Source organism: Mustela lutreola, chromosome 15 (genome assembly GCF_030435805.1).
Source record: "Mustela lutreola isolate mMusLut2 chromosome 15, mMusLut2.pri, whole genome shotgun sequence".
Lineage (NCBI taxonomy): Eukaryota > Metazoa > Chordata > Mammalia > Carnivora > Mustelidae > Mustela > Mustela lutreola.
This window is the reverse complement of record NC_081304.1, coordinates 10,992,224-11,016,843: the sequence shown is the minus strand read 5'-3', so window position 1 is coordinate 11,016,843 and position 24,620 is coordinate 10,992,224. Positions and strand designations below refer to the sequence as shown.

Sequence of the window (24,620 nt, the reverse complement as noted above, 5' to 3'; positions counted from 1 at the left end):
GATGAAACAGAGTCACTCACACCGACCCACCTGCTCCAGGGTGGACTGGGAGAGGCTGTACTCCTCCAGGTCGAAGCTCTGCTTAACTGCAGAAGGACGGACAGACATTAGGAGTTCATCTATTTTTAATTTGGAGAGTTTTACCAAGTTATGCACAAAATCTACATATCAATAGATTTTAAATATGCAAGATAAGGTAATAAATACTCTCGAACTAGATCTGTCTGAGATATGTGCTCGCTTAGGCAGCACATATGCTAAATATGGAAAGGCAAATTCACCCTGTGGTCTTGCAACAGGATGGAAATACTCTCTCATTATCTTAGAGTTTGGGCAGGGGCACCCCAGACTGGAAAACAAGGTGTGAGGTCCCAGACCACCTATACAGGCTGAGTGGAGAGACGTTCCCTCTTCTATCTGCTCTAGGATGCTACCATACCTCGATATCTGCCTTCAACCTCTCTACTCTGCTCTTTGCTCCACTGGCTGACTTAAGAGGTTCTTTCTGGTGGTTTCCACCAGTGGTGGCTCATTAGAAGGGAGAGAGGAGAGAGGGGGGAGGTCAAAGCCATTACTCCTTCACTCCCTCCTCAACTTTGACCCTTGACCGAAAGTCACTGCTTCTCACAAGATCACAAATTCTACATGATTCTACTCCTGGGTTCTAGCCACCGCTTCCTTTCTTAGTCCCTTTAGACCTGAGAACGTCAACACTTCTGCTGTGTCTAGCCCGGGGACATCACACAGTGCCTTGTCCCTTGGCAAATGGTCCCTGCCTAAACCAAAAGTTGCCAAATTATCCTAGTTTGACCGTCTGTTAACAGTGTGGATTGTGAATAACATCCCCCAAACATGCAGATGCATAAGATGAAAAAAATAATGAACTGAGAGGTGAGACTAGAAAGCAAAGGTTTCTTGTGGGCAGTTGTCACATTGCTGTGGCATTTCCTTTCTCCTCTCAGTGGACAGAGGATGCGGTGGGATTGGTCTGCAACCTGGGAACATGGGATTGGGTCCTTGCCTCAAGTCTGGGAACATATCAACAATTGTGTACAGTGATGGCCCTGTACTTTCAGAGTTTGGAGAGGCCAAGCCTCTGCATCCAATGGGAGGTCCTCTAAGAGATCTCTTGGAAAGGGAAGAGAATTCCAAGAAGTGGCCCTGGGGCTGCAAGAGACCAAGAGACCAGGAGGAGAAGGCATCTCCCACCTCAGAGTAGAAGCTTTCGTCAGAAATTCCAGATAGGAGGGGAGAGGGAATCTTCAAGGAACTCCTCTCTGCACAGAAGACCTCATGCCATAGTCCAGCTCTAATGAGCAAATCAAGCTTTGCTGTCATACTATCTCATCTTCTTTCCCCTTACACTCTGCACCAAAGAGGCTCAAAATATCAGCAGATGAGCAGAGGAGGGAATAAGATAAGAAGGAGAGAAATCCAACCCACCCATCTCCCTACTTTCAAGTCTCCAAGCATTAAGCAATGTTGACCTGGAATGGGCTCATGAGGGTGGAGTTCTGTTGCAGTTTGCAATACCCCCAAAGTGATCTGATGCTACAGGAGAATGAGCCAATATAGCAGGACACAGGAATTGTCAGGGGCATGTACTGTGCTCCCACACTATGGGGCCTACCTCATTCAGCTGTGCTTCAGCTGAGAAGATAACTGTGTCTCACCTAACATCTGGAGGGGAAAAAAAAAATGCTAACTTACATTTCTACCACACAGTGGAGTAGACAACTGTGATAAAAAGTTAGGGTTCCCCCCACCATCTCCTAAGCAGAACTTTAGTTTTAGCAAATGAAACCCAGCAGAAGGAATCTGAGGTGGGAGGGAACATGTTTAAAAGCAGAAATGTTAGAAGGCTCTGAAGAAAGGACTCCTGTACTCTAGAGACACAGCCCTTTCTGGAATATCTCCCCCCCTGCTCCTAATTGGTCATAAAACACTTCATGTTGATCTGAAACGGTTGTGGGAATCCTTCCCACGGGAATGATGCAAAATTGGTCATTAGGCCACGATGGTGAAAGTTGTTACAAAATTGGTCACTAGGCCAGAATGACGACCGTGGAAAATGGTTACATGGACCCTAGAGCAAAGGTGACCAGCAGGAGGAGAAAGTAAAAAAGAAAAGCTATCTGGGGCAATCGTAACCTTGTATCAAGGAGAAGCACTTCTCTAAGAACTAGAATGTCTAGGGCTTCTAAAGACTGACAAGTAAGAAAGCACAGATCAAGAAGAGGGGGAGAGGGCACCTGGGTGGCTCAGCTGGTGGAGGGTTGGACTCTTGATTTCAGCCTATGTCTTGATCTCAGAGTGCTAAGTTCAACTCCTATGTTGGGCTCCACTCTGTGTGTGGAGCCTACTTAAAAAAAAAAAAAAAAAGAGAGAGAGAGAGAGAGAGAAGGATGGGGGGTTCAGCTTTTTATCAGATTCTATACACTGGTGTGATAGGCAAAATCAGAGCTTTGTATACTGATACATCAATGCAGTATACAAAGATCACAATCCAAGACTCTAGAGATGGGTTAGCCCACTTCAACAGACATGAACCGCCTAATCAACATTCAACACTATCAAAGAGTACATACAGACAAAAACAAATGTACATACAGACAAAAACAAATGTACATACACTATCAAAGAGTACATACAGACAAAAACAAATGCCTTTTTTTTTTTTTAATGAATCAGCTCCAAATGCCAAAGATCTCTTCCTTCTAGAGTCTCATTCAATTAGGTCCCAACTTCTCAACCTTGGCACTAATGACAATCTGGTCTGATCCTTCTTTGCTGCAGGAGGGAGCTGACCTGTGTACACTGTGGGATGTTTAGCATCACCCCTGGCCTTGACCCACAAGATACCATTTGAACTCCCCAACTTCAACCCCACTTGTGACAACCAAAGATAGCCACAGACACTACCAAATCACTCGTGGTTGAGAACCATGGATTGAAAGTCTTAATAATTTATTTCTGGTGTAACAGCGTAATTTCATGCCCATGTACCTCTTACACTGGTTTTATGCAAGATTTGAATTTCTCAGTATTCTGGAGTCCTATTTTCCACCGTCACTCTTACCTATCTCTAATTTGAAGAAAGCTTGCGATAAAGGACACACGTCCTTGACAGGCAACTTATAGACCATCAGGGAGGAGTACCTGTGAAGAAAGGAGAGGGAGACTGAGTCCCACCTTACAAGAAGACAACCCTGGACGGGTGCATGTCTAAAAAGCAGCAACGATGTCACCAACAATTTGTTTCAATGTACGAGTCTACAGACCCATGGACACTGTGGTAGTGGGAATGTTCTTTAATCAACAAGAAGTCACTTGACTCAAGCAGAAGCAAGAGGAGACTCTCACAGTAAGGCTCCCTTTTACTCTCAGGAGGAATGGGAGACAGAGGAGACGAGCAGTACCCCAAGAAGGGAAGGGGCAGGATTACTTATCATCCTTCTTCCTTTGAGAGAAGAGAATAGCATTTAAGTACAAAGAACTAAAATCAGCTCTTGGCTTCACTGCTAGGATTTGGCATGATTGAAATAACCTCAAGTGCCATTACAAATAATAATAATAATAATGCTAAGAACCACCGCTCACTGAGCTTTTACTGATGCCTGGCACTGGGTCTCGACTTTAGACAAGTGGTCACATTTAATGGGGGATGTTTTTACCCTCTAGAAAGGATCCGGATGACCCAGGTCCATGCATGCCTTAGGTCCTGGCACATGATAGAGCCACCAGGAATCTGAATTCCCTTACAACAATCAGTTCCCAATCAGTACTATTTCCCTCCTGTGGAAGGAAATTCCCTTTGAATGCGGCCTTTCTTTAATAATTAATCAATAAATAAAATCACAATTAATTAATTAGAGGTAGTCTCTAATTAATGAATTCAGTCACAATTATCGTAAAGTTAGCAATAACAGCAACGAAAGAATGATCAAGTAAAGCTTTTATTTCTCTTCGCCATAATAGAAAAACAAAAAGATGAAACAAGCCAACACCTGTCCTTACCTTTCCTGCCGAGCAGCCTGGGGGAAAAGTCTCAGAATTTCACAGTGGAGGGGCTCCACCTGGGCGGGGTTCTTCACCTTCAACTCGAGCAGATAATTTTTCCCAAATTTGCTTTTCAGGTGTTGTATGGAACCAATACACCTGGAGGTAAGACGAGGATGAAGTCAAGGAAGAGAAGGAGAAGACAGAGGGATTGCCGTGGACTCTCAGCCCCAGGAGGCCAGGGCCGTGCCGAGCGGGAGTAGCCAGTCACCCCAGCCCCTGCCAGCGATAACCCTGTGCAATGCAACGTCTTTGCTCAGGGCCCTCGGGGGGGCCAAGGGTGGGTTCGAATAGGCACCCACCTCAGCCTTCCAGACACCATGATGGCCACGCGGTCACACACGGCCTCAGCCTCTGCCATGCAGTGGGTGGTCAAGAGGGCACCCCTCTCCATGTTCCTAAAGGTGGCCCGGATTGCCTGCCTAAAGCGAGGTCAGGGACAATGTTAGCTGCTGGGAATGCTCAAGATAAGATGAGAAGACTTTGAAACACCTTTCACAGGCACAGAGGAAACAACTAGTGAATTTGACTTAGACAAAGAAATGATTTTTGGAGGGAGAATGTCATGTAAATACCCAGACTATTGGGTAGAGTATCTAATTCAGAACATGCCTGGTACTGAAGGTAGAAGATGATATTGCGTAAGAGTTCATTTAGAATAATGCTGAGTTCCAAGAATATGTTTGAGAGAGCAGTAGGGAGAAAGATAATGAGGAACACTTATTTAAAAGCATGATAAAAAATCGGATTAAGCCCTAAAGTACAAAACCGCAGATTTCTGTATAGTCCTAAGAATTTGAGATTTTTTTTCCTCCTAAGAACTGTGTATCAGGTGATGCTGTAGAAATTGAAACTGGGGGCGCCTGGGTGGCTCAGTGGGTTAAGCCTCTGCTTTCGGCTCAGGTCGTGATCTCAGGGTCCTGGGATCAAGCCCTGCATCAGGCTCTCTGCTCAGCAGGGACCCTGCCCCCCCCCCCCACCAACTGCCTCTCTGCCTACTTGTGATCTCTGTCTGTCAAATAAATAAAATCTTTAAAACAAAAAAGAAATTAAAACTGAATAATAAATTGACATGGTTGAGTATAAAAATGGGCCATGCATCTCCCAAAGATCTATCATGAAAACAAGATTTTTAAGAGGATTATGGTGTTAGAATTATCCTTTTCTTCCTAATAAAAATTGACTGTGATAGGGGCATCAGAGTTCTCCCCCCTGAATATTGCATAAACCACAATTTTGAAGATCAGTTGTTATAGGGCTCACAAGTTCCCTTGGGATGACTCATGACGTCCCCTCACCACATTTGCAGCTGCCCCTCGGGGTCCATGCCGGTGGAGGGCTCATCCAGAAGCACCACCGATGGGTTTCCCAGGATGCTCAGTGCGAAGCAGAGCTGCAACGAGAGGGACAGCAAGTCTGGCACCGACCTGGGGTACACAGAGTGATGCTGAGCCCCCCTCTTACCTTCCTCTTTATTCCCTCGGATAAAGCCTTCACAGGCTGCTTCAGCTGGTCCTGCAGCTTGAGTGCATCCGCCAACCTGGAGGAGACACAGTGGGTCCATCCACATTAACCACACACTAAGGGGAATGTGTGTGGGGGATGGGCAAATCAGAACAAACAGTACATTAGAGACGTTTTAAAAAGAGTATCCTGAATGATCATACAACTGAAACCACCTAGGATGCCTTAGGAGCTTTTTATAGTGGTCAAGTTCATATTTTTCAATGACTAATATGGACTAATATTCCATATTAAGAATAATCAATAAAATTGTTCTCTCTAGTTTTAACATGTGAAAATACAACAGGCTTCTTGATAGCTAAGTCTTTTCCCACAGGTGTGGCGTCATCAGTTAGAATCTCCCTTTCTTAATTCTCTGTGAATGTTATTTCTATCATATTCCCCCAGTGGAGAACGTGTGTGTCTCCCGCCATGTACCGTATGATGCTGACTGTGGCGTCCCCTTTCTCCAACCCTTTGATGGCGGCGAAGACCTCCAGATGTTCCCTCACTGACAGGTTGGGCCAGAGCACGTTCTCCTGAGGACAGTATCCCAGGAACCCGAGGGAATCCCCTTCACTGCTCCCTTTCAAAATCACCTGTACAGAAAGTTCATTTTCGCATTCAGTCCAAAATTGTGTATACATGTGTATGGGCACATGAGTGCAAAATTCAGTGATGTTCTCATCTTACACGCATGGCTGCCAAGAGTACAAATGTAAATCAGTGATCACTTAACTGTAGAAGAAAGATGGTAAAAAACAAACAAAACAAAACAAAACATAAACCTCAATAAATCAAAAGGAAGCTATTCCACATTGTCTTATACCTCTATAGGGTTTGTTTCCAAGTCCGTTACCCTGGTTGGCTTCAGGGTGGCTTACTGGGTTTTCGATGTTTGACTTCCCTCGCTGATCTCAATGTTCAAAGGAGTAGACACTCATTGAAGGTTCTATCTCCCCAATGTTAAATGAGTTATAATTATAGGGTCTGTTGCACAAGTTTATTGTGAGCATTAAAAATGGCAGCGCTTCTCAATCAGGGGCGATCTTCCTCCCAGAGGACATTTGGTAATGTTTGGAGATGTTTGTGGTTGGTACATTGGTTGCTGCTGGGATCACACGGCGAGAGGCCAGGCATGCCACATGGGACAGTCCTCCACACATGCAAAAAACGGCTACCCCAAAATGTTACCAGCACCAAGCTTAAGAAATCCTGAACTAAGATAATAAATGAAAGGTCCTTGTCACTAGTCTGGCACATAAAACCAATAAATACTAATAAATAGCATTTATTATTTTTATGAGCCAATCACAATGCTTTACGATAATATAAATAAGTGATGTGTACCAGTGTTTACTATGTGCTAGGATCTAAGCAGTTTGTGTGTTTTGAATTACTTTATCCTTAGAAAAACCCTATATGACTCAAGTATCACTTTTAGAAACTGATTTAGAGTTTAAAAAAGTGCAGAAGGTCACCCAAGGTAAATCTGGGGGTTAAAGCTGGACTCTGCCTTCAGACTCCAAGCCTTTGACCTCAACGCTATGCTGTCTTTTCCAAATACAGTGGAGAAAAGAACTAGTTAATGTGGGCTCACAGAGCGTTCACTCTAGAGAGAGAAATGGAAAATAAAAGCAACTAGATCCGGACGCCTGGGTGGCTCAGTTGGTTGGACGACTGTCTTCGGCTCAGGTCATGATCCCGGAGTCCTGGGATCGAGTCCCACATCGGGCTCCCAGCTCTGCGGGGAGTCTGCTTCTCTCTCTGACCTTCTCCTCGCTCATGTTCTCTCTCTCACTGTCTCTCTCTCAAATAAATAAATAAAAAATCTTAAAAAAAAAAAAAAGCAACTAGATCCATATGGGGATGAATTATAGCCCTTGCTTAATGCTTTCGAGGCAATAAATGGGATAAATAATAAGAAAGGAGGATCCAAGGTTGCCATGAGTAGAATCAGGGAAAGTCCTTTTGGGGAGGTAAATTTCAAAGTGACAAGAAGGAGTAACTAAGTGCAAAGCCGAAGGAGAAACACTGTAGCCAATGGAAGGTGCTACAGAAGGACAATGACCAAAGGCCAAAGTCAGCAAGAAGTGAGCAGAGCCCAGATCTCCCAGGGCCTTTTTTTGGCCATGCTAAAGGTTTTGGATCAATTCTAACTGAAGGATGATAAGCAGGAGAGTGACATGATCTCAGTGGCCTCTTTTATGGGCCGTTCTGTCTGCTATGTGAGGAGAGACAATTTGGAAACCTCTGTTGCAATCCACACTGCTAGAAAATCTCTCTTCATGGCCACTCCCTCTGCCCTCAACCTTCCGTCAAACGTTAGCAGCAGCTCCTCCTCAGTGTTGTGGTCCCTGAGGACGTCTGTCCATCATTTTATCCCACTTGGTCTAGATGTACCGCCAAGCGCCATTCACATACCATTCTAGTTTTTTTTTTTTTTTAAGATTTTATTTATTTATTTGACAGAGAGAGAGATCATAAGTAGACGGAGAGGCAGGCAGAGAAAGAGAGAGAGAGAGAGAGAGAGAGAGAGAGAGAGAGAAGCAGGCTCCCGGCTGAGCAGAGAGCCCGATATGGGACTCGATCCCAGGACCCTGAGATCATGACCTGAGCCGAAGGCAGCGGCTCAACCCACTGAACCACCCAGGCGCCCCACCATTCTGGTTTTTGATTGGGAATTTAGACAATCTTTTTTTTCTCTCTCCCCCACCAATCTATGATCTCTCTTTTCTGAATAAATCCCAGATCTTTGCAATTTAATTCAACAAATTCTCAGGATCCATAAGTCAAAAAATAAAAAGTAAAAAACCCCAAAGATCCCTGACCAGAATAAAGCTAGTATTCAGCTTTACCAAAACATTTCCTTTTAATGTCACTAATTTTCATCCAATGGAACATATGGTGTCAGTAACAACAGCATGCTTTTCGGCACCGACTCGTTTTGGAATTAAGGTGAGAAGTTTTTAACTCATCCTCTCATTCTATGCCTAACTCAATGGATTCATCAGAAAGGATCATTTGTGTATTTTTGAGACTATCATCAACGTTCACAGGTTAGAGCTTGTTCAAGGCAGCATGAAGGACCCTATTTCTGTGTGGTTTACTGACCTGTCCTGCGGTTGGATTTGTATCCCCAGTTATCATCTTAATAGTTGTACTTTTGCCAGCTCCACTGTGTCCTAAGAGTCCTATAACTTCACCTGAAAGAAACAGGTATGCTTAGAATTATAACGTCTAATAATTACAATAAACATAGAGGCAAATACTCCTGGAGGACTCGTGATGTGTCAGGCTCTCTGTCGAGTGCACCGATGTATTAACTCATCTGTTCTTCACACACACACACATACGCACAAATAGGGGTTGTTACTGGCTTCATTCTATAGGCAAAGAAGCTGAGGGAGAAGGAGGATACATAATGTACCCATCGTCACACAGCCACTAAGATGCTGGAACGGAAACAAATTTTGATCTCAAGTCTGTCGCATTTAATGGACACTTCCCCAAAATGTGTTCTTTAGAATAGAGACTGCACTGGTGTGCCCCAATGAGTTCCTCTCGAGTGCATTCCTGTTGTGAAATTAACGATACTCCTTTGAAAGCTACAGCATCCTTTTTAACAGAAAGACGGCCTTCTTTTTTTTTTTTTTTCAGTTCTTTTTTTGTTTGTTTGCCTATTTCAACAGAACAGACAGAACTGTCTTCTCAGACCAAGAGAAAACAATGTTATCATAACCAAGGCTTTTAAGCAGGAGGGTTCTGCCCGTGGGTGACAGGCTGCCTTTCATGATTATCAACAGATGGCCCCGATTCAGATACTATTATTCCCTCCCAAAGACCTCGTCTCAGGAGGTCAAGATAGGTTTAAACATTAAATCTAGTGTCTCCAACCTTTTTTAACACAGAAAGAGACATTTCTTATGGCCACTTTTTTCTTCCTCTTAGTGAAGCAGTCTTTCTTCTTGCCTGTATATTCCTTCCGCAGACAGCTAGCAATGATGACGGGTTTCTGTAGAGACGAAAAAATAATGGTGGGGCTTTATTCTTACCTTGAAATGAGTGAATGCTCCACATTCCCTACAACCACATTTTCCCCTGTACAGAATCATGACTCAGACAAGTTCTTTCCCCAGAAACTGCCATGTTCGAGTGAACTCTCCCAATCTATATTCCTGCAGGGAAATAACATTTGTATCGTATTGTGTGATCTATGCTTGACCTTTCTCAGAAAACAGGAACAGAGACATCCACCAAAAAGGACTGTTCAGACACATTCACACACGCACACATACATACATCTCAGATGGACTCTCTCATCTTGCAATAAGCTTTACTCAGTCCATGAAACTCACAAAGTCTTACTTCCTTAGGTTTTGTAATGTGTAGCTTTTCTTACCCAAACTACAACCCTGAAAAAGGAATTAAGAAGTCTCTGCCTGTGGGTATGGGTGTGTATTCCATTGTTCCCCTATCTCTGGGGACACTGCATATTCAGCAAAGTCAAGGAATGAACTCTGTAAGGACAGAAGAACCGCAAAGTGTTTTTCAAAAATATTCAGATGAACGTTGTTCATCGTTCTACCTCAAAGTCTGCGATGGTCCTAGCATTTGTGGTTCTCCTTCTTTCTATCTGAACATCTTCATCCTCTCCTTCGGGTTCTTCTGGGTTTGGGAAAATGCCACTGCTTCTTGGGGAAATTCTAAAATCAAAACAGTGTGAGAATAACTGGTCTCCAGTTGAAAAACTTGCAGCAAAAATAATGAGCTTGCTGTAGACTGCTCTCAATTATGTAATTACATTCACTCTGAGAACAATGTAACTCCCATTTTTCGGCTCTGCGCCATCTGCCTTGCAAAGAGTCTGGTTTCCATCAACAAGTCAAATGCTGCTACCCTTGCTTTTTCCCTAGTTTTACTTTTCTTCGTCTGTTGTGACTTCTTTAAAAAATAAATAAAACAGGACATACTCTCTGGCAAACGATTTGGGGGCACAGTTGTGTGAGAAAGGCATCTAGGAACCGTAATTTTGGCACAGGTATTTTGGAATTCTGAGGACTTTGAGAGACCTGTGGATTGAAACATTTGGAATTTGAGAGGCATCCCAGAAAAATCCAGGACACGTTATCACCAGCAAGGGAGCACTGTCACTTCTTAGAGATATGTTTAGAATCACTCCTTCTGGACTGGATCCACCCAGTTCTTTCCTTCCTCACCCCTACCACTGATTACTGCTGAGGCTCATCTCCCTCCTTCCTGCCATCGCAAATGGCTGATGTCTGCCGATTTCCTAAAATACGGCTGTCACCTTGTCATGCTCCTGCCCTACTACCTACTTTACACTTGAACTGGATTCATATTTTGTGAGTTAGATGAGGTTTCCAAAACATAGCTGTCTTGATTTCCCATTATGTAATTTGGTTTTGTAATGTGTAGCTTTTCTTACCCAAACTATAACCCTGAAAAATGAATTCCCATTATGTAATTTGCAAAGTCTTCCCTATGCTTCTGTACTCCAAAACCCTCCAAAATTTAGCTTTAATTTAATTTTTCATTATCTTCCAGTACGAACCTTTAAGTTCTTTCCAGCTGTCTTCTCAAATCTACAGCAAGGTGGCATTTATATCAACTTCTGCTTTTTTCTACCTTCCTGGACTGGCTACACTTACCAATTGTTTATCTATATTTACCCATTATTTTAAAGATTTTATCTTTCATATAGAACTTTCTTTTAGTATGTCAGTGAAATTATGGTATTCCTTAATTTTTCAGTGTCTCATGTGTGTTAATGTGGTTTCCCTCCCTAGATTGTAAGCTCATTAAAGTATCATGAATTAGAATAATTTTGTACACCACACAATTCCTAAAAAAAAATCCTGTGCAGTAATTTTTACTTAATTAGCTTAAGCATTTTAAAATATTTTTAAACAATGAGTATTAAAATAAAACATGAAATCATATTTGAATTTTCTCTACCTGAACACGGGATCTTTTCTCATTGATTTCTTTCTAAAGTTCACTTCCAGACACCAGAGAACAAAAACAAAAATGCAAAAATGAAGGTAAGGCTAAGGGGAGAAAAAAAGAATCAGTGTTAGAAATCACCATAAAAAACAAAAAGTTCAATACTGGAATTTATTTAAGGAGTTTGACTGTATATAAAGAGTTGATCTGTACAAAGAAAGATCTGATAACATTTTGGCAAATCTGAAAGACAATCTTTTAATGTCCAGTGAAACTCTCAGAGCTAGCTCTTCAGAGAAGCCACAACAGACAAGACAGGAGTAAGTTGGTACCAGGACTAATCACACCATTGAGAGTTTGGGCTCTAAACTCCATGTCAAATGATTGTTATAAAAATAACGGTCCAAATTTTAAAGTGTGTATGTGTGTGTGTGTTGCTTTAGATGCCTAAAATACTGTGTTTTCAAGTGCCAAAGTTAAACTTTTTAACTTAATGCTAAGCAAACAAATGTGTCCCCCTCATACAAGAACATCTAAATGGAAATGTATTCTTACTATTAGCAATGCCAGGAACACGATTTGATGTTCTGAAGCCCCTAAGTAATCCACGGAGTCAGGAGAAATCTGTAAAATGAGGAAAGGTAAGTTGAGATGAACCTTTATCTGTTCTCGAATCTCATCTCACATTAGACGCACTAATGTCCTTTAAATGACCTTGCCAGTGTTCTCTCTCATCTGTCAGGTAAAAGTCTACTTCCAACCTCGTTATGTGTCTTCTCGGCTTGCAGGGTCACTCAGTGACCTCTTCCCCTGCACTGGACTCGAGGCTCAGAAGCTCTTCGAGCACTGGGAGTTGGCAGGATTTGCCTTGCTAGGAAAAACCCTGGGTGGTGCTGGAAGGATCCATTGAAGCCATAGGCAAGATTTATTTTAAGACAAACCCTTTCCTCTAACTTTTACCTGCCTTTCTTCCTAAATCTGTGCTCCTTCCCTAAGAACCATTACATAGCTCGTCCCTTGCCCCATCCACTCTTAAGAATAACCATGGCAATCACTCATGCTACAGACAAAGCTCTTCACCTACAGTTCTGCATGGTTTTCATTAGATTTACACACACATGCATAATACACATAATATCCACGCACAACATGGAAATGCATGATTCTCATCAGATTCACGATACATTTTGAAACGTCCCCCGACTTCTTAGTAAATAAAGACTAAAGAGCCAATTTTGCTTCTTGAACTTCATTTCCCAGGACTTTTTTCTGAGCAACGGTGAGCTGACTTAGTAAAGCTCTGTCAAAGCCATCCGTCTCTATCATAGCCATCTAGAAAAGATGATTGTGTAGTTCTCCTTGAGTGGTTTGCCAGGACCCTGGTATTACTTCAAACGATCTTATTCTCCTTCGTGACTTGGTCACCTGCTTCCGAACACTGTACTACACCCAAAATCAACTTTAAGCCCCCTGATCTTTGCCCTAGCTACCATATTTTATTTTTTCAGCTTTGTCACTCTACTCTCCTTACTCCATAATTTGGAGTTGGTGACCCTCCAATCCACCAACCCCACCACTGTCTCACTGTCCATAAACCCCCTCATTTCCTTAACTTCATCATTCTGCTAAGAATCCATGGTCTGTTGCTACAATCCCTCCTTATATGGAACCACTGCTCCCTTATCCTTTTCTTTGTCAGACTCCCTTGGCAAAACACTAACCCTGATTGAATGTAACTCCACCTGCCCTGAACGGTATCTGGGAAGGAGACTATGATAAGAAAAACTATCAGCTTTGCTGACTGCACTTGGAAATTAGGACTTTTAGCACTGCCGGTCAATTCTTCTGACCTACTTTCTGAAATAATTGTTCACATCCTTTCCTCTATCCTCAACATCCCAACACCCCTGTTCACCTCACTCTAAGTTAAAAACGTCATCTCTTTCCATAAGAAAGGAGGATCACTCAGAAGAGAAATCATGCATCTTATTACCATCCAAGCCACTAAACTATTTGCCTCTGGCTATGGTTTTGATAAAGAGATAGAATGCTTCTGCTATGATGGAAAGCAACCTCTCTGCTTGGGCACTATACCACATATATATATATATATATATATATATATATATATATATATATATTTTTTTTTTTTCCCTCAGCTATTCAAGGAGTCAGACTTCTTAGGTAGTTCATGTCTCTCTTTTCATCAGAAATTTCTCTCTTATAAGCATGTTATCTCCCTTCTTAAACAGAAAAGTATTCTTGTCATTCATCTACTTTCCCATCTCTGTTATTCTTTTCAGCAAAACTAGAAATAGGTGTCTCTACCCTTGCATTACCTTCTCATCTCACAGTATCTACTAAGCTCACTCTAGTTAGATTTGGTGTTCACCCTTCCCTTGAATTCTATCTGGTTAATATCACCAATGACTTCCATGTGGTCTCCATCCAGTGGTCTCTTCCCAGTCATCAACTTTCTAGACCTCTTGTTTGACGGTTGAATCACTCTCTTCTGCCTAAAATATTCTTTATTGCCACCTGGAACATATCTGCCCAGACAGACACTCTAAGTGTTTAAGGAGAGTTTCTGAGAAGAGATTCTGGTGCACAACCATTCTTCACTTTTTCTCCTACCTCATGGTCTTCTCCTCAACCTGACTTGCTGACTCTTTTGACCAATCTTTAAAGTTTGGAGTCAAGGCCAAATCTTCGGCCCACTTTTTATTCTAACTATATTTGTTCTGTAGGTTATATTATCTAGTGCCATGGTTTTCGATATCGTTTATGTGCTGATGCATGTCGAGCAACCACAAGCAGGATTTCAGATTCATACATCCTGCTGGCTACTTGGCATTCTCCACTGTATGCCCATTAAGAAACTTAAAACCAGTATGTCCAAAATGAACAGAAAAAGCACAGCTCATTAGCCTCCCAGTAGGGTCATTTGTTCCCAAGAGAGAGGGTTATCATGAGAACTATAAAATTCCACCACTGCAAAGATGCCTTTGACCTTCATGAACCAAGGCAGAGCTTCTTATTAAATAACGTGACTCCTGCTTTTGGTAAAAGAACGATCTTTCCAAAGACAGAGATTTCGAAATTTGTAGATAAGGACTCCACCAGCATTTTTACAGTATTCTAGGCTATCTCCAGTGGCCGCACACTTCATGACCCAAGGATAGGCATGAAATTACTTACCTCAGAGAAAATGAACAGCGAACCAATCAGTGAGAAAGGTGGTATTAATATAGTGCAGAGAAATAACCCTAGAAATTCATATTCATTTATATCTGTAGCAACTATTGTGAAGATGGTGATCTAAAAGAAAAAAAAATGCAGCTTAATTTCATGAATGTGTAAAAAAATCTGAATTTTAGGATGTTTTCCAAGAGGATGGGAATTCATCTTGTAATTGTTCTTATTTTCAGCTTTCCCTCACAAGGCAGTATTACCACCATTTTTTTTTTCTTTGCAGCACAAGATTGTGTCAGAATTCTGTATTTGACTGATTATGATATTTTTAAGACACAACAGGGCTCTCAAATTCAAAGTGCTTGCAAATCATTTGGAGTTCTTGCTGAAATTCAGATCTGACAAGAGGAATCTTTTTCACACATTGCTTAGTCTTTTCCTTTTGTTTCATTTCACAGGAGATCACAGACATCTGTTTGGATTTAAACATATCAGTATTCATTTTCACAGCTGCATAGTATTTCTTTAAAGGGATGTGCAAGAATTCAACAATTTTGCCTTCAGCAACCATGTTGTTCCAATTTCCCTGCTCCTATAAATAATGGTCTACCTAAATCCTTATCTATTGGCACTCTTTATCTTTATTTTTTAAAGATTTATTTATTTTGTTTTAGAGAGAGTGTGACAGAGTGTGAGCACAAGTGGAAGGGGCAGAGGGAGAGAGAGAGAGAGAATCCTCAAGCAGACTCCGCACGGAGCATAGAGTCAGACACAGGGCTCGATCTCATAGCCCTGAGGTCATGACCTGAGCTGAAACCTAGAGTCTGGTGCCTCACTGACTGTGCCTCCCAGTTGCTCCAACATTCTTAGTCTTTTAGGAAAGATTCTGAGAAGTGTAAATGCAGGTTAAGATTTATGTGGATTCACATTGTCAACAGTTACTAACAGATTATTTTTCAAAAAGATAGTGACAGTCTATGCTCTTACAAACAGGGATGGGTGTGTGTGTTAAACCTCCTCACGCACATTGGGTGCTTTAATTAATTACTGTAGGTGTCCTTGTTTTATTGCTGATATTAGATGAATAGCTGCATAAGTTTACTATGTCCTATAATATTTGTCATTGGTTTTTAGTAATTTGTACTTCCTATGATTATACTTTTTACTGGACATTTTTAAAGGAATGGTATGGTGTTTTCTTAACTGATGGAGTTTTCCTCTGTTAGTTTGATAGCTCCTAATAGTGGATCATCATTGTAATCTGAAATAAATCACACTGAACTAGTCTTCTTTTAATTTACTTCTGCTTTGTCATCTTTTTATTTAGAGAACTGTCTTTGATTTTCCAAATTAATTTATCAATGATTTTTTTTTACTCTCTCTTTCTTAGGATTTGTACTAAAGTTATGTTCACTTTATAAAAGGAAATATTACACTTTGTGAATTATATATATATATATATATATCTTAAGTATATATAAATATTTATATATTATATGTAAATATATATTTTTATATATATTTATGATTCCCAAAGTTATTCAACTGTATGCATGTTTAACAGAATTCAGTGTTCTCTACCATTGGTTTTATAGCATTTTAAATTTTCTTAAATTATTTTTATTATTTAATTTAATTTTTTTTCAGTGTTCCATCATTCATTGTTCATGCACCACACCCAGTGCTCCATGCAATACATGCGCTCCTTAATACCCACAACCAGGTTTACCCAACCCCCCCCCCCCACCCCACTCCCCTCCCAAACCCTCAGTTTGTTTCTCAGAGTCCAAAGTCTCTCATGGTTTGTCTCCCCCTCCAATTAGTTTAATCCTTAAATGATTCTCCTTCCCCCCACCCTGCTTTTTGAGATATAATTGACATATTCCATTGCATAAGTTTAAAATGTACAATGTGATCATTTGATACACATATACACTGTGAAACAATTACCAAAATAAGGTTAGTTAACACACCCCTATCCTTACATAGTTACCTTTTTTGTTGTTGTAACAATGAGAACACTTAAGATCTACTCTCTTAGCAACTTGCAAGTGTATAATACAGTATTGTTAACTATCATCATCACGCTGTACATTAGATCCCAACAACTTCTTCGTCTAATAACTTAAAGTTTATACCCATTGACCAACATCTCCCCATTTCCCTCACCCACAGCCCCTGGTAATCAGCATTCCTTTCTGTTTTGATAAGGATGGTGTTTTAGATTCCACATGTACATGAGATCACACAGTATTTGTCTTTTTCTGTCTGATTTATTTCACTTAGCCTAATCTCCTCAAGGTTAATCCTACAAGGGGCAGCAGTTCCTTCTTTTTATGGCTGGATAATACTCCATTGTATGTATATACTACATTTTATCTATTCATCGGTCAGTGGACAATTAGGTTGTTTCCAATAAACATGGGGAGCACACATCTCTAAGAGATAATGATTTCATTTCCTTCAGATAGATACCCAGAGGTACATACCTGGATCATACAGTAATTCTATTTTTTTAATTTTTGAGGAACCTCCATATTTTTTGCATAGTGGGTTGCACCACTTTACAATCCCAGTAACAGTGTAAAGTATTCCCTCTTCTCCACATCCTTGAGAGCATTTCTTATCTTTTGTGTTTTTCTTGATAGCCTAACAGGTGTGAGGTGATATCTCATTGGGGTTTTGATCTGCATTTCCCTGATGATGAGTCATTGAGCTTGTTTTCACCTACCTGTTACTATTATTATTATTATTATTATTATGCTATTGAGTTATACAATTTCCTTACATATTTTAGATACTAATCCTTTACCAGATACATGGTTTATAAATATTTTCACCATTTCATAGGCTTCCCTGTCATTTTATTGATTGCTTTGCTCTGCAGAAGCTTTTTAGTTTGACACTGTCCTTCTTGTGGATTGTGCCTTTAAAATACATATTCTTAAAATTATTTAAAAATGATTTAAAAATCAAATAATATGTACTATGTGCATACTTACAATGAAGAAGAAAAATGACCAAATACCACTATTTTTTCTCCTATTGCGAAAAATGAATGAAATCACGTATGTCAAGAAAACCAGAGATGAGGCATATCCAATACTACACAAGATCTGAAAATAGAAATATTAAGGTTGGATAAGGTAAAACCAAACCTAGGAAAGCATTCATACTGAAACCTCAACTTTCCAAACTATGCTATAGCAAAGGTAATTTGAAATTCTTTAGTTTAAGATTAATAATGTCATTGCAGGAGTGCCTTGGTGGCTCAGTGGGTTAAAGCCTCTGCCTTTAGCTCAGGTCGTCATCCCAGGGTTCTGGGATTGAGCCCCGCATCAGGCTCTCCCTCAGCAGGGAACCTGCTTCCCCCCTCTCTCTTTCTGCCTGCCTCTCTGTCTACTTGTGATCTCTGTCTGTCTAATAAATAAATAAAGCCTTAAAAAAAAATAATGTCATTGCATTCATGAAATATAGTCTAATAAAACTATCTCATAATTTTTGCCACTTACCTGAACTAACAGGTTTTGAATTATATATATAATCTCATCTGGGCTAAAAACGTAATCCATTATTTGCATCAGAAGTAGGATCAAGAAGTAGAGGGGAATATCCACCAGCGCCTGGCCAAACCAGTAAGCAGAAGGGTAGAGGCCTGAAATCCATAGCTGGGAGTAAGCTTTTCTCTGGTAAAGAAAAGGAAGAATCATCAAAAGTGCTGAGTAGCTGAGGCTTGAGAAACTTCAAATATGTGGTCACATAATCATTCATTTTTGTGTGTGTGTCCCTTTCATGTATTATATTGATACAGTAAATGACACTGTTACTGGCCACACTCCTCCTTTCCATAAGATCAATGGTGCTCCAAATTGCATGGTGACCTCATTGTCCAAAGGAGAAATGCACCAACAAAACCAGCCCACATTCTGTCACGGAATGACTGGACATTGCCTCATTAAGATGCCTGTTCTTTTCTTTGCAAAGCTACTCTTCCTTTGGACATTAATAGAGACTTGTAAATTGTACAAAGATTCCAGAGATGTCGGTCTACAAATTCCCTGTAAGATTCTTCAAATTTGTGCTGGGTATAAACAGTCCTCTTATAATTGGCATTTTATTTTAGGTCTAAGAAATGATCTTCTAACAAGTCAATTTTATTACTATCTTTTTAGGTTGGCATAAGATGTCTGTTAAAACTAATAAGATAAAAATAAGACACTTATTGTCTTGAAGTAAAGCACATTTTTCATTATTATGTATAAAAACTAGTAAGTAGATTTTGATATTGTGACCCGCTCTAAGTTATATGTTGCAGTGATTGTCTTAACACAAGGCTTAAAATATTACTTGAACTTTAACAGAAGCACAAAAGCAATGAAAATTTCAAATCATAAACTGAGTCTATATAAAGACATTCTTTAGGGAAAAAGTTAGAATGGAGATAAATATTCTGGAAAAGGAAGTGTACCTGGAAAAAAATCAGGAAAGAGAATGATAGCTAGGATGCGTTAGAGAGCTGGACTTTTTCTCTTCATTAATATGTTCAATATATGTTTCCTGAGCACACCATGTGCTTTGTGTTGGTCATGGGGCTCTGGTGGAGGTCAAGTTGCAGTGGCCAAAAGAGATAAAGGTGATATGCAAATAGGTGTAGTGATAGCTACATAATTAAAATTGTGAAAACTAAAATTTAAGAAGTAAAAGTATAAGTGTTAAGATAAGGGTCATAGGAGAGGTGAATTGTAATTAGGGGGTCTTTCAGAGAAGGGGGCCTGAGTGAGGGTCTAATGGTGAGTAGGAGTTGCACAGGTGACAGGGAACACAGCAGGCAGAGAGCATAGGAGAGAAGAACTGTAGTGGGTACAGTTGGCCCTCTCAATAAACTGGAAAGAACCCAATTGGTTGGGCATAGTTATTGAGGTGATAGTGGCATCATATCAAAGTGGAGAGAGACATCTGGGTCTAGTTCATGCACTGTTTTTCAGGCTACAGAAAAGATTTCATTCTAGCTGCTTGGTTTGCCAAGAAACCAATGGAGAGACTTAGATGAGTCATCAACATGGTCAGATGTGTGTGCTTAAGTACTTGTTCTGTCTCACTGGATGGAGAATGGGTAAGGAGAAGACTAATGAGGAGCCATAGTAAGCATGTAAGGAGGCTGATGTGCTCGTCCAGGAGAGAGATGATGGTGGCTCTGACCAGGGTGTTGTAGGAGAGATGGGGGAATGTAGGAAGATTTTAGATAGATTTCAGAAACAAATTCCATGACTTCATCATTAGTGGGCCATGGAGGCTAAGGAGAAAAAGGTATTAATATCATGGAGTTGCCAATTATATTTGGATTTTAGATAAATATTTTTTTAAAAATTTAGTACAAATATGTTCCAATTGAATGAAGCTAAAATGCATCTTGAAAGGGGCTGTCTTTTTCAACAAGAAGCCAAAATTCTGGGATGAATTGGTTAGGACTGTTTCACTGAGGGTTAACTCCACCACCACCTCGAAGTGAAAACCATCGCCAAGAGAGGCATTGTGATAATGTCAGAGGGTCATGGCTACCAATCAAAATCTCAGCGATAAACCAGATAAAAGCTGCCATTCCCTGTTAGCTGATGATACCTCCTCCGCTGTCCTTCCCGAGGTCTCACTGCTGTTTAAGAAGAATAGCATTTTCTTCATATTTGCCAACCTTTTATTAAAATGTGGGATGAGGGTTGCCTGGGTGGCTCAGTGGGTTTAAGCCTCTGCCTTCAGCTCAGGTCATGATCCTGGGGTCCTGGGATAGAGCCCAGCATCAGGCTCTCTGCTCTGCAGGGAGCCTGCTTCCTCCTCTCTCTCTGCCTGCCTCTCTGCCTACTTGTGATCTCTGTCTTTCAAATAAATAAATAAAATCTTGAAGATGCCCTTCAACGGACGAATGGATAAGGAAGATGTGGTCCATATACACTATGGAGTATTATGCCTCCACCAGAAAGGATAAATACCCAACTTTTGAGCAACATGGACGGGACTGGAAGAGATTATGCTGAGTAAAATATGTCAAACAGAGAGAGTCAATTATCATATGGTTTCACTTATTTGTGGAGAATAACAAATATTATGGAGGACAAGGGGTCTTAGAGAGGAGAAGGGAGTTGGGGGAAATTGGAAGGGGAGGTGAACCATGAGAGACTATGGACTCTGAAAAACAATCTGAGGGTTTTGAAGGGGCAGGGGGTGGGAGTTTGGGGGAACCAGGTGGTGGGTATTGGAGAGGGCACGGATTGCACGGAGCACTGGGTGTGGTGCAAAAACAATGAATACTGTTACACTCAAAAGAAATAAAAAATTTGAATAAATAAATAATAAATAAATAAATAAATAGCATTGTTTCAACCATGTAAATTTGGAGTGTTCCCCCCCTTCCATATACATATACAGTCATAGAGCGGAGAAGGGGTCTCTGAGTAATAAGAACATGCAAGGACTTTGTTAAATCTCCTTACTTTATAGTCACCAATGCTGCTCATTGCAATGTATGGAGTGAAACAGGCTGCCACCGGGATCCAGAAGAAGGAGTTACTCAGGTACCCATGCTCATAAGACACGTGCTCCTGAAATCATGCAGAACACGTGAGCTGCTGGCAATTGCACACACAGTTCTTTTGTGCTTAATCTTAACTATGTCATTCAAATAGGTGAATTGGTGCTATGAAGAATGTGGGACAGCCCCCACCTCACCCCAAATCTCTGTAGCTTCCCAACAGCATGCAAGAAGCACTCAATAGTTTTCACAGTTCTTTATGAAGAGGCACAGAGGTTAAGGCAGGGGTGGAAGAAGTTGTTAACTGCCTGCGTGATGGCCACATCAAGCAATGCACAAGGGAAAGGGGAGAGCTTGACAGTGAGTACCTCTCCATAGCAATCAAAGGGAAATTCTGCTCAGCATCATCCAGTTCATCTTCATCTACACAAGGAACTGAGGTCAAAGCTAAACACTATCCAAGACAATCACACTGGTCACCTAGGCTGTGGTGGCCATGTACATAGAAGCTACAGGGAGCAGATACAACTAGAGAAAGCAGGATGTCTCCAGAGCACCATTTCTTCCTTTCTTAATCTCTCCATCTTTCCTCTCTGCTTCCAACCCCAGCAGGGGAGAAAAAAAGAGGTGGGGAGTCCAGAGCAAGGTCACTCTCTTCTTTCCACTCCAAGATGTTAGACTAGAAAAGAGGGAAAAGGGCAAAGCCCACCACTGCCCACCCACCCACTTCACTGACCCTGCTGTAAGGCCACAAACTGAGCCTGCAGTGTTTGAATTGGATAGGAAATTGAAGTTTTGGACAGCACTGGAATAATTCTTAATAACAATGAGTGACCAGGGAGCTGTAGAGGATGCTTACAGTGTCACTTCAAGATGGTGAAGGGAGATTCAAGATGGCGCCATGATGGAGATGCACGCCCTCCCCCCACTGAGAAGATTCTGACTCCGGATATGAGCAGGCCTGGTAAGCTACATTTTAAATAAGAACTGCTTCTAGTTCAATTTCAGCCCGTCTGCTGATCTAGTCAAAGCTGAACCTTCTTTAATGGAAACCCAGTGTACTCCCAAGAAAAATAACACAAACAGCAATAGTGATAATGAGAGCAATTTATTGAGTGCCTGTGGTTTCCTATGCTTATGTGCCGTCCTGCTCATCTTTAACTCAGTCCGCTGCACCTTGTGCTCACATTGCCTTATTTACATCATAAGAAAACTTTGTGATGACGTTTTCATCTGTGTTTTTTTTTTTTTTCTTGTGGATTGTTGAACCAAGGGCTATAGAAGGTCAAGTTGTTGAGACAGCCACTTGTCTGGCCTTTCAGACTCTGGCTGTTTCAGCGAGTTCCCATTACCTACTGCCACAGGTGGTGACAGATCTAAGAAGCTGTCAGTTCTTTTTCCCCAACTATTTGTCTACTCTTCCACTGAGCCCAAGTCATCCAATCCAGGTTATAATGTTACATAATCATCGCTAGATAATGTGTCTATATATATGTGTGTGTGTGTATCAACCCGTAAATGTAAACAACAAGTGTGTAAAACATAACACTTATTCAAGAACAAGTTCACAAGTTATTTCTGCATTTCAAGTGTCTTCTTGAAAACTTAAAGTTCAGGATAAGTGAGATAATATCATATTGACTTCAGGTGCGCCTGGGTGATACAGTCAGTTAAGCCATCTGACTCTCTCTCTCTCTCTCTCTTTTTTTTTTTTTTTTTTTTTTTTTTTTTTGCGGACAAAACCTTTTATTAGTTTATTTACAGGCCTTATCAGTGCTCCTGGTAGTATCATTAAAAGACCATTTTACCTAACTTAGAAAATGCCCATCTTTTCAACTATAGTCATTTCCTAGTGCCTATGGCTGCTATAGCATGCATTTCACTCAGCATTGTTTGCCTACCAGGTTGTCCTCTGCTTTTTGCCTTAATTCCAAGTTGCCTGATGAATTTCCCTTTCATTAAGAAAAAAGCCTACTCAGAGAACTAAGTTCAAATGGTCAAGATTCAGGTTTTTTTTATCAAATGCACCAGTGCTGAGATTTGCCAGCTATCTAATGCCACAAATTAGATGGTTATCACCCAAATACTATTAATTTATCTATTACTCTATGCTATTATAAAATCACCACAGTAATCTTTAAAGATCTTTTTTCATCCTGTTCATTACTTCCAACTATCATTCAATATTCTGTTTTTGAAATGACACTTGGAAAAACCTCCAAAATAACTTCAAACTAAAAAAAAGCTTACCCTACCCTCCAGTCCAAAGCCATGGACAAGAAGGCAGCTGGAGCTGGCAAGGTCACCAAGTCTGCCCAGAAAGCTCAGAAGGCTAAATGAATATTATCCCCAATACCTGCCACCCCAGTCTTAATCAGTGGTGGAGGAACAGTCTCAGAACTGTTTGTGTCAATTGGCCATTTAAGTTTAATAGTAAAAGACTGGTTAATGATAACTACATTGTAAAACCTTCAGAAGGAAAGGAGAATGTTTTGTGGACCATTTTGTGTGTGTGTGTGTGTGTGTGTGTGTGTGGCAGTTTTAAGTTATTAGTTTTTAAAATTAGTAATTTGTAATGGAAACAACTTGACCAAAAATCTGTCACAGAATTTTGAGACCCATTAAAACAAAAGTTTAATGGGAAATCTGTGTTTTCTTTTGGTCAACACCGTAACCTTGTACTATTAAGTAAAAAGGTAAGTTGCACAGATCCTGTTTCTAATGTTATAATATGCTGAAACTGAAATTTGGGGTAACATTTTTTTCTTGGGTGGGATCTTGGAGTTTTCACTTTGTCTAAGGGAAGGAAATGGTTAAGTACATAGTAAAAAGCTACGGGAAAAAGGTCGTTTAGTGCAACACAATTTACATAAGCAAAGAATGACCACAAGACAGTCTGTACTATAAACAGGTTAAATTCTCTAATACCAAAGTTAATGTGTTGCATATAAACTTTTATCACTAGGGAGTAAACTTGATTCATTGTCACATTTTAATTTCCCACTTACTGGAATGTTTAATGTCCCATTTATAAATATTGTAAAGTAGTTTAAAGTACCTAAAACAGGCATTTGGTGACATTCTTAAAGGTAGAGTTAATTTTTCCTCTAGATTTTAGAAGAAAGTCTAGAAGTTTTCTACGGTCACGTAAGAACTAGAAATCCACTTAAAATAGGAATTTTCATCTTTAGAAGAGCAAGTTTGGGGTGAAGAGGGAACTGGAGATTAAATTAAGCCCAGTTTGAAGAAGCATCTGACTCTTGAATTGGCTCAGGTCATGATCTCAGTTGTGGGATGGAACCCTGCATGACCCCAAGCTGGGCGTGGAACCTGCTTAAGATTCTCTCTAACCCTCTCCCCTCTGAAAAATTATACT

At 40.6% G+C, this 24,620-nt stretch overlaps 1 protein-coding gene across 8 annotated transcripts in view; it reads right to left on the bottom strand.

The window, feature by feature from the left end:
- ABCA9 (ATP binding cassette subfamily A member 9) overlaps positions 1–24,620 on the bottom strand; it is a 79,054-nt gene that overhangs the window by 2,421 nt on the left and 52,013 nt on the right. For 3 of the 8 annotated variants that reach the window (XM_059147857.1, XM_059147856.1, XM_059147858.1), the window contains 16 exons: positions 21,207–21,314; positions 18,234–18,407; positions 17,724–17,837; positions 14,728–14,847; positions 12,085–12,153; positions 11,542–11,633; positions 10,151–10,268; positions 9,460–9,577; positions 8,677–8,768; positions 6,001–6,161; positions 5,524–5,599; positions 5,358–5,452; positions 4,362–4,481; positions 4,018–4,158; positions 3,080–3,159; positions 31–86 (listed from right to left, as the gene is read on the bottom strand). In XM_059147857.1, the coding sequence (XP_059003840.1) occupies positions 31–86; positions 3,080–3,159; positions 4,018–4,158; positions 4,362–4,481; positions 5,358–5,452; positions 5,524–5,599; positions 6,001–6,161; positions 8,677–8,768; positions 9,460–9,577; positions 10,151–10,268; positions 11,542–11,633; positions 12,085–12,153; positions 14,728–14,847; positions 17,724–17,837; positions 18,234–18,407; positions 21,207–21,314 (1,734 nt within the window). Of the gene's footprint in view, positions 1–30; positions 87–2,252; positions 2,363–3,079; positions 3,160–4,017; positions 4,159–4,361; positions 4,482–5,357; positions 5,453–5,523; positions 5,600–6,000; positions 6,162–8,676; positions 8,769–9,459; positions 9,578–10,150; positions 10,269–11,541; positions 11,634–12,084; positions 12,154–14,727; positions 14,848–17,723; positions 17,838–18,233; positions 18,408–21,206; positions 21,315–24,620 lie in introns of those variants that run through there. The other 5 variants (XR_009347865.1, XR_009347866.1, XR_009347867.1 and 2 more) reach the window with 5 other exon arrangements.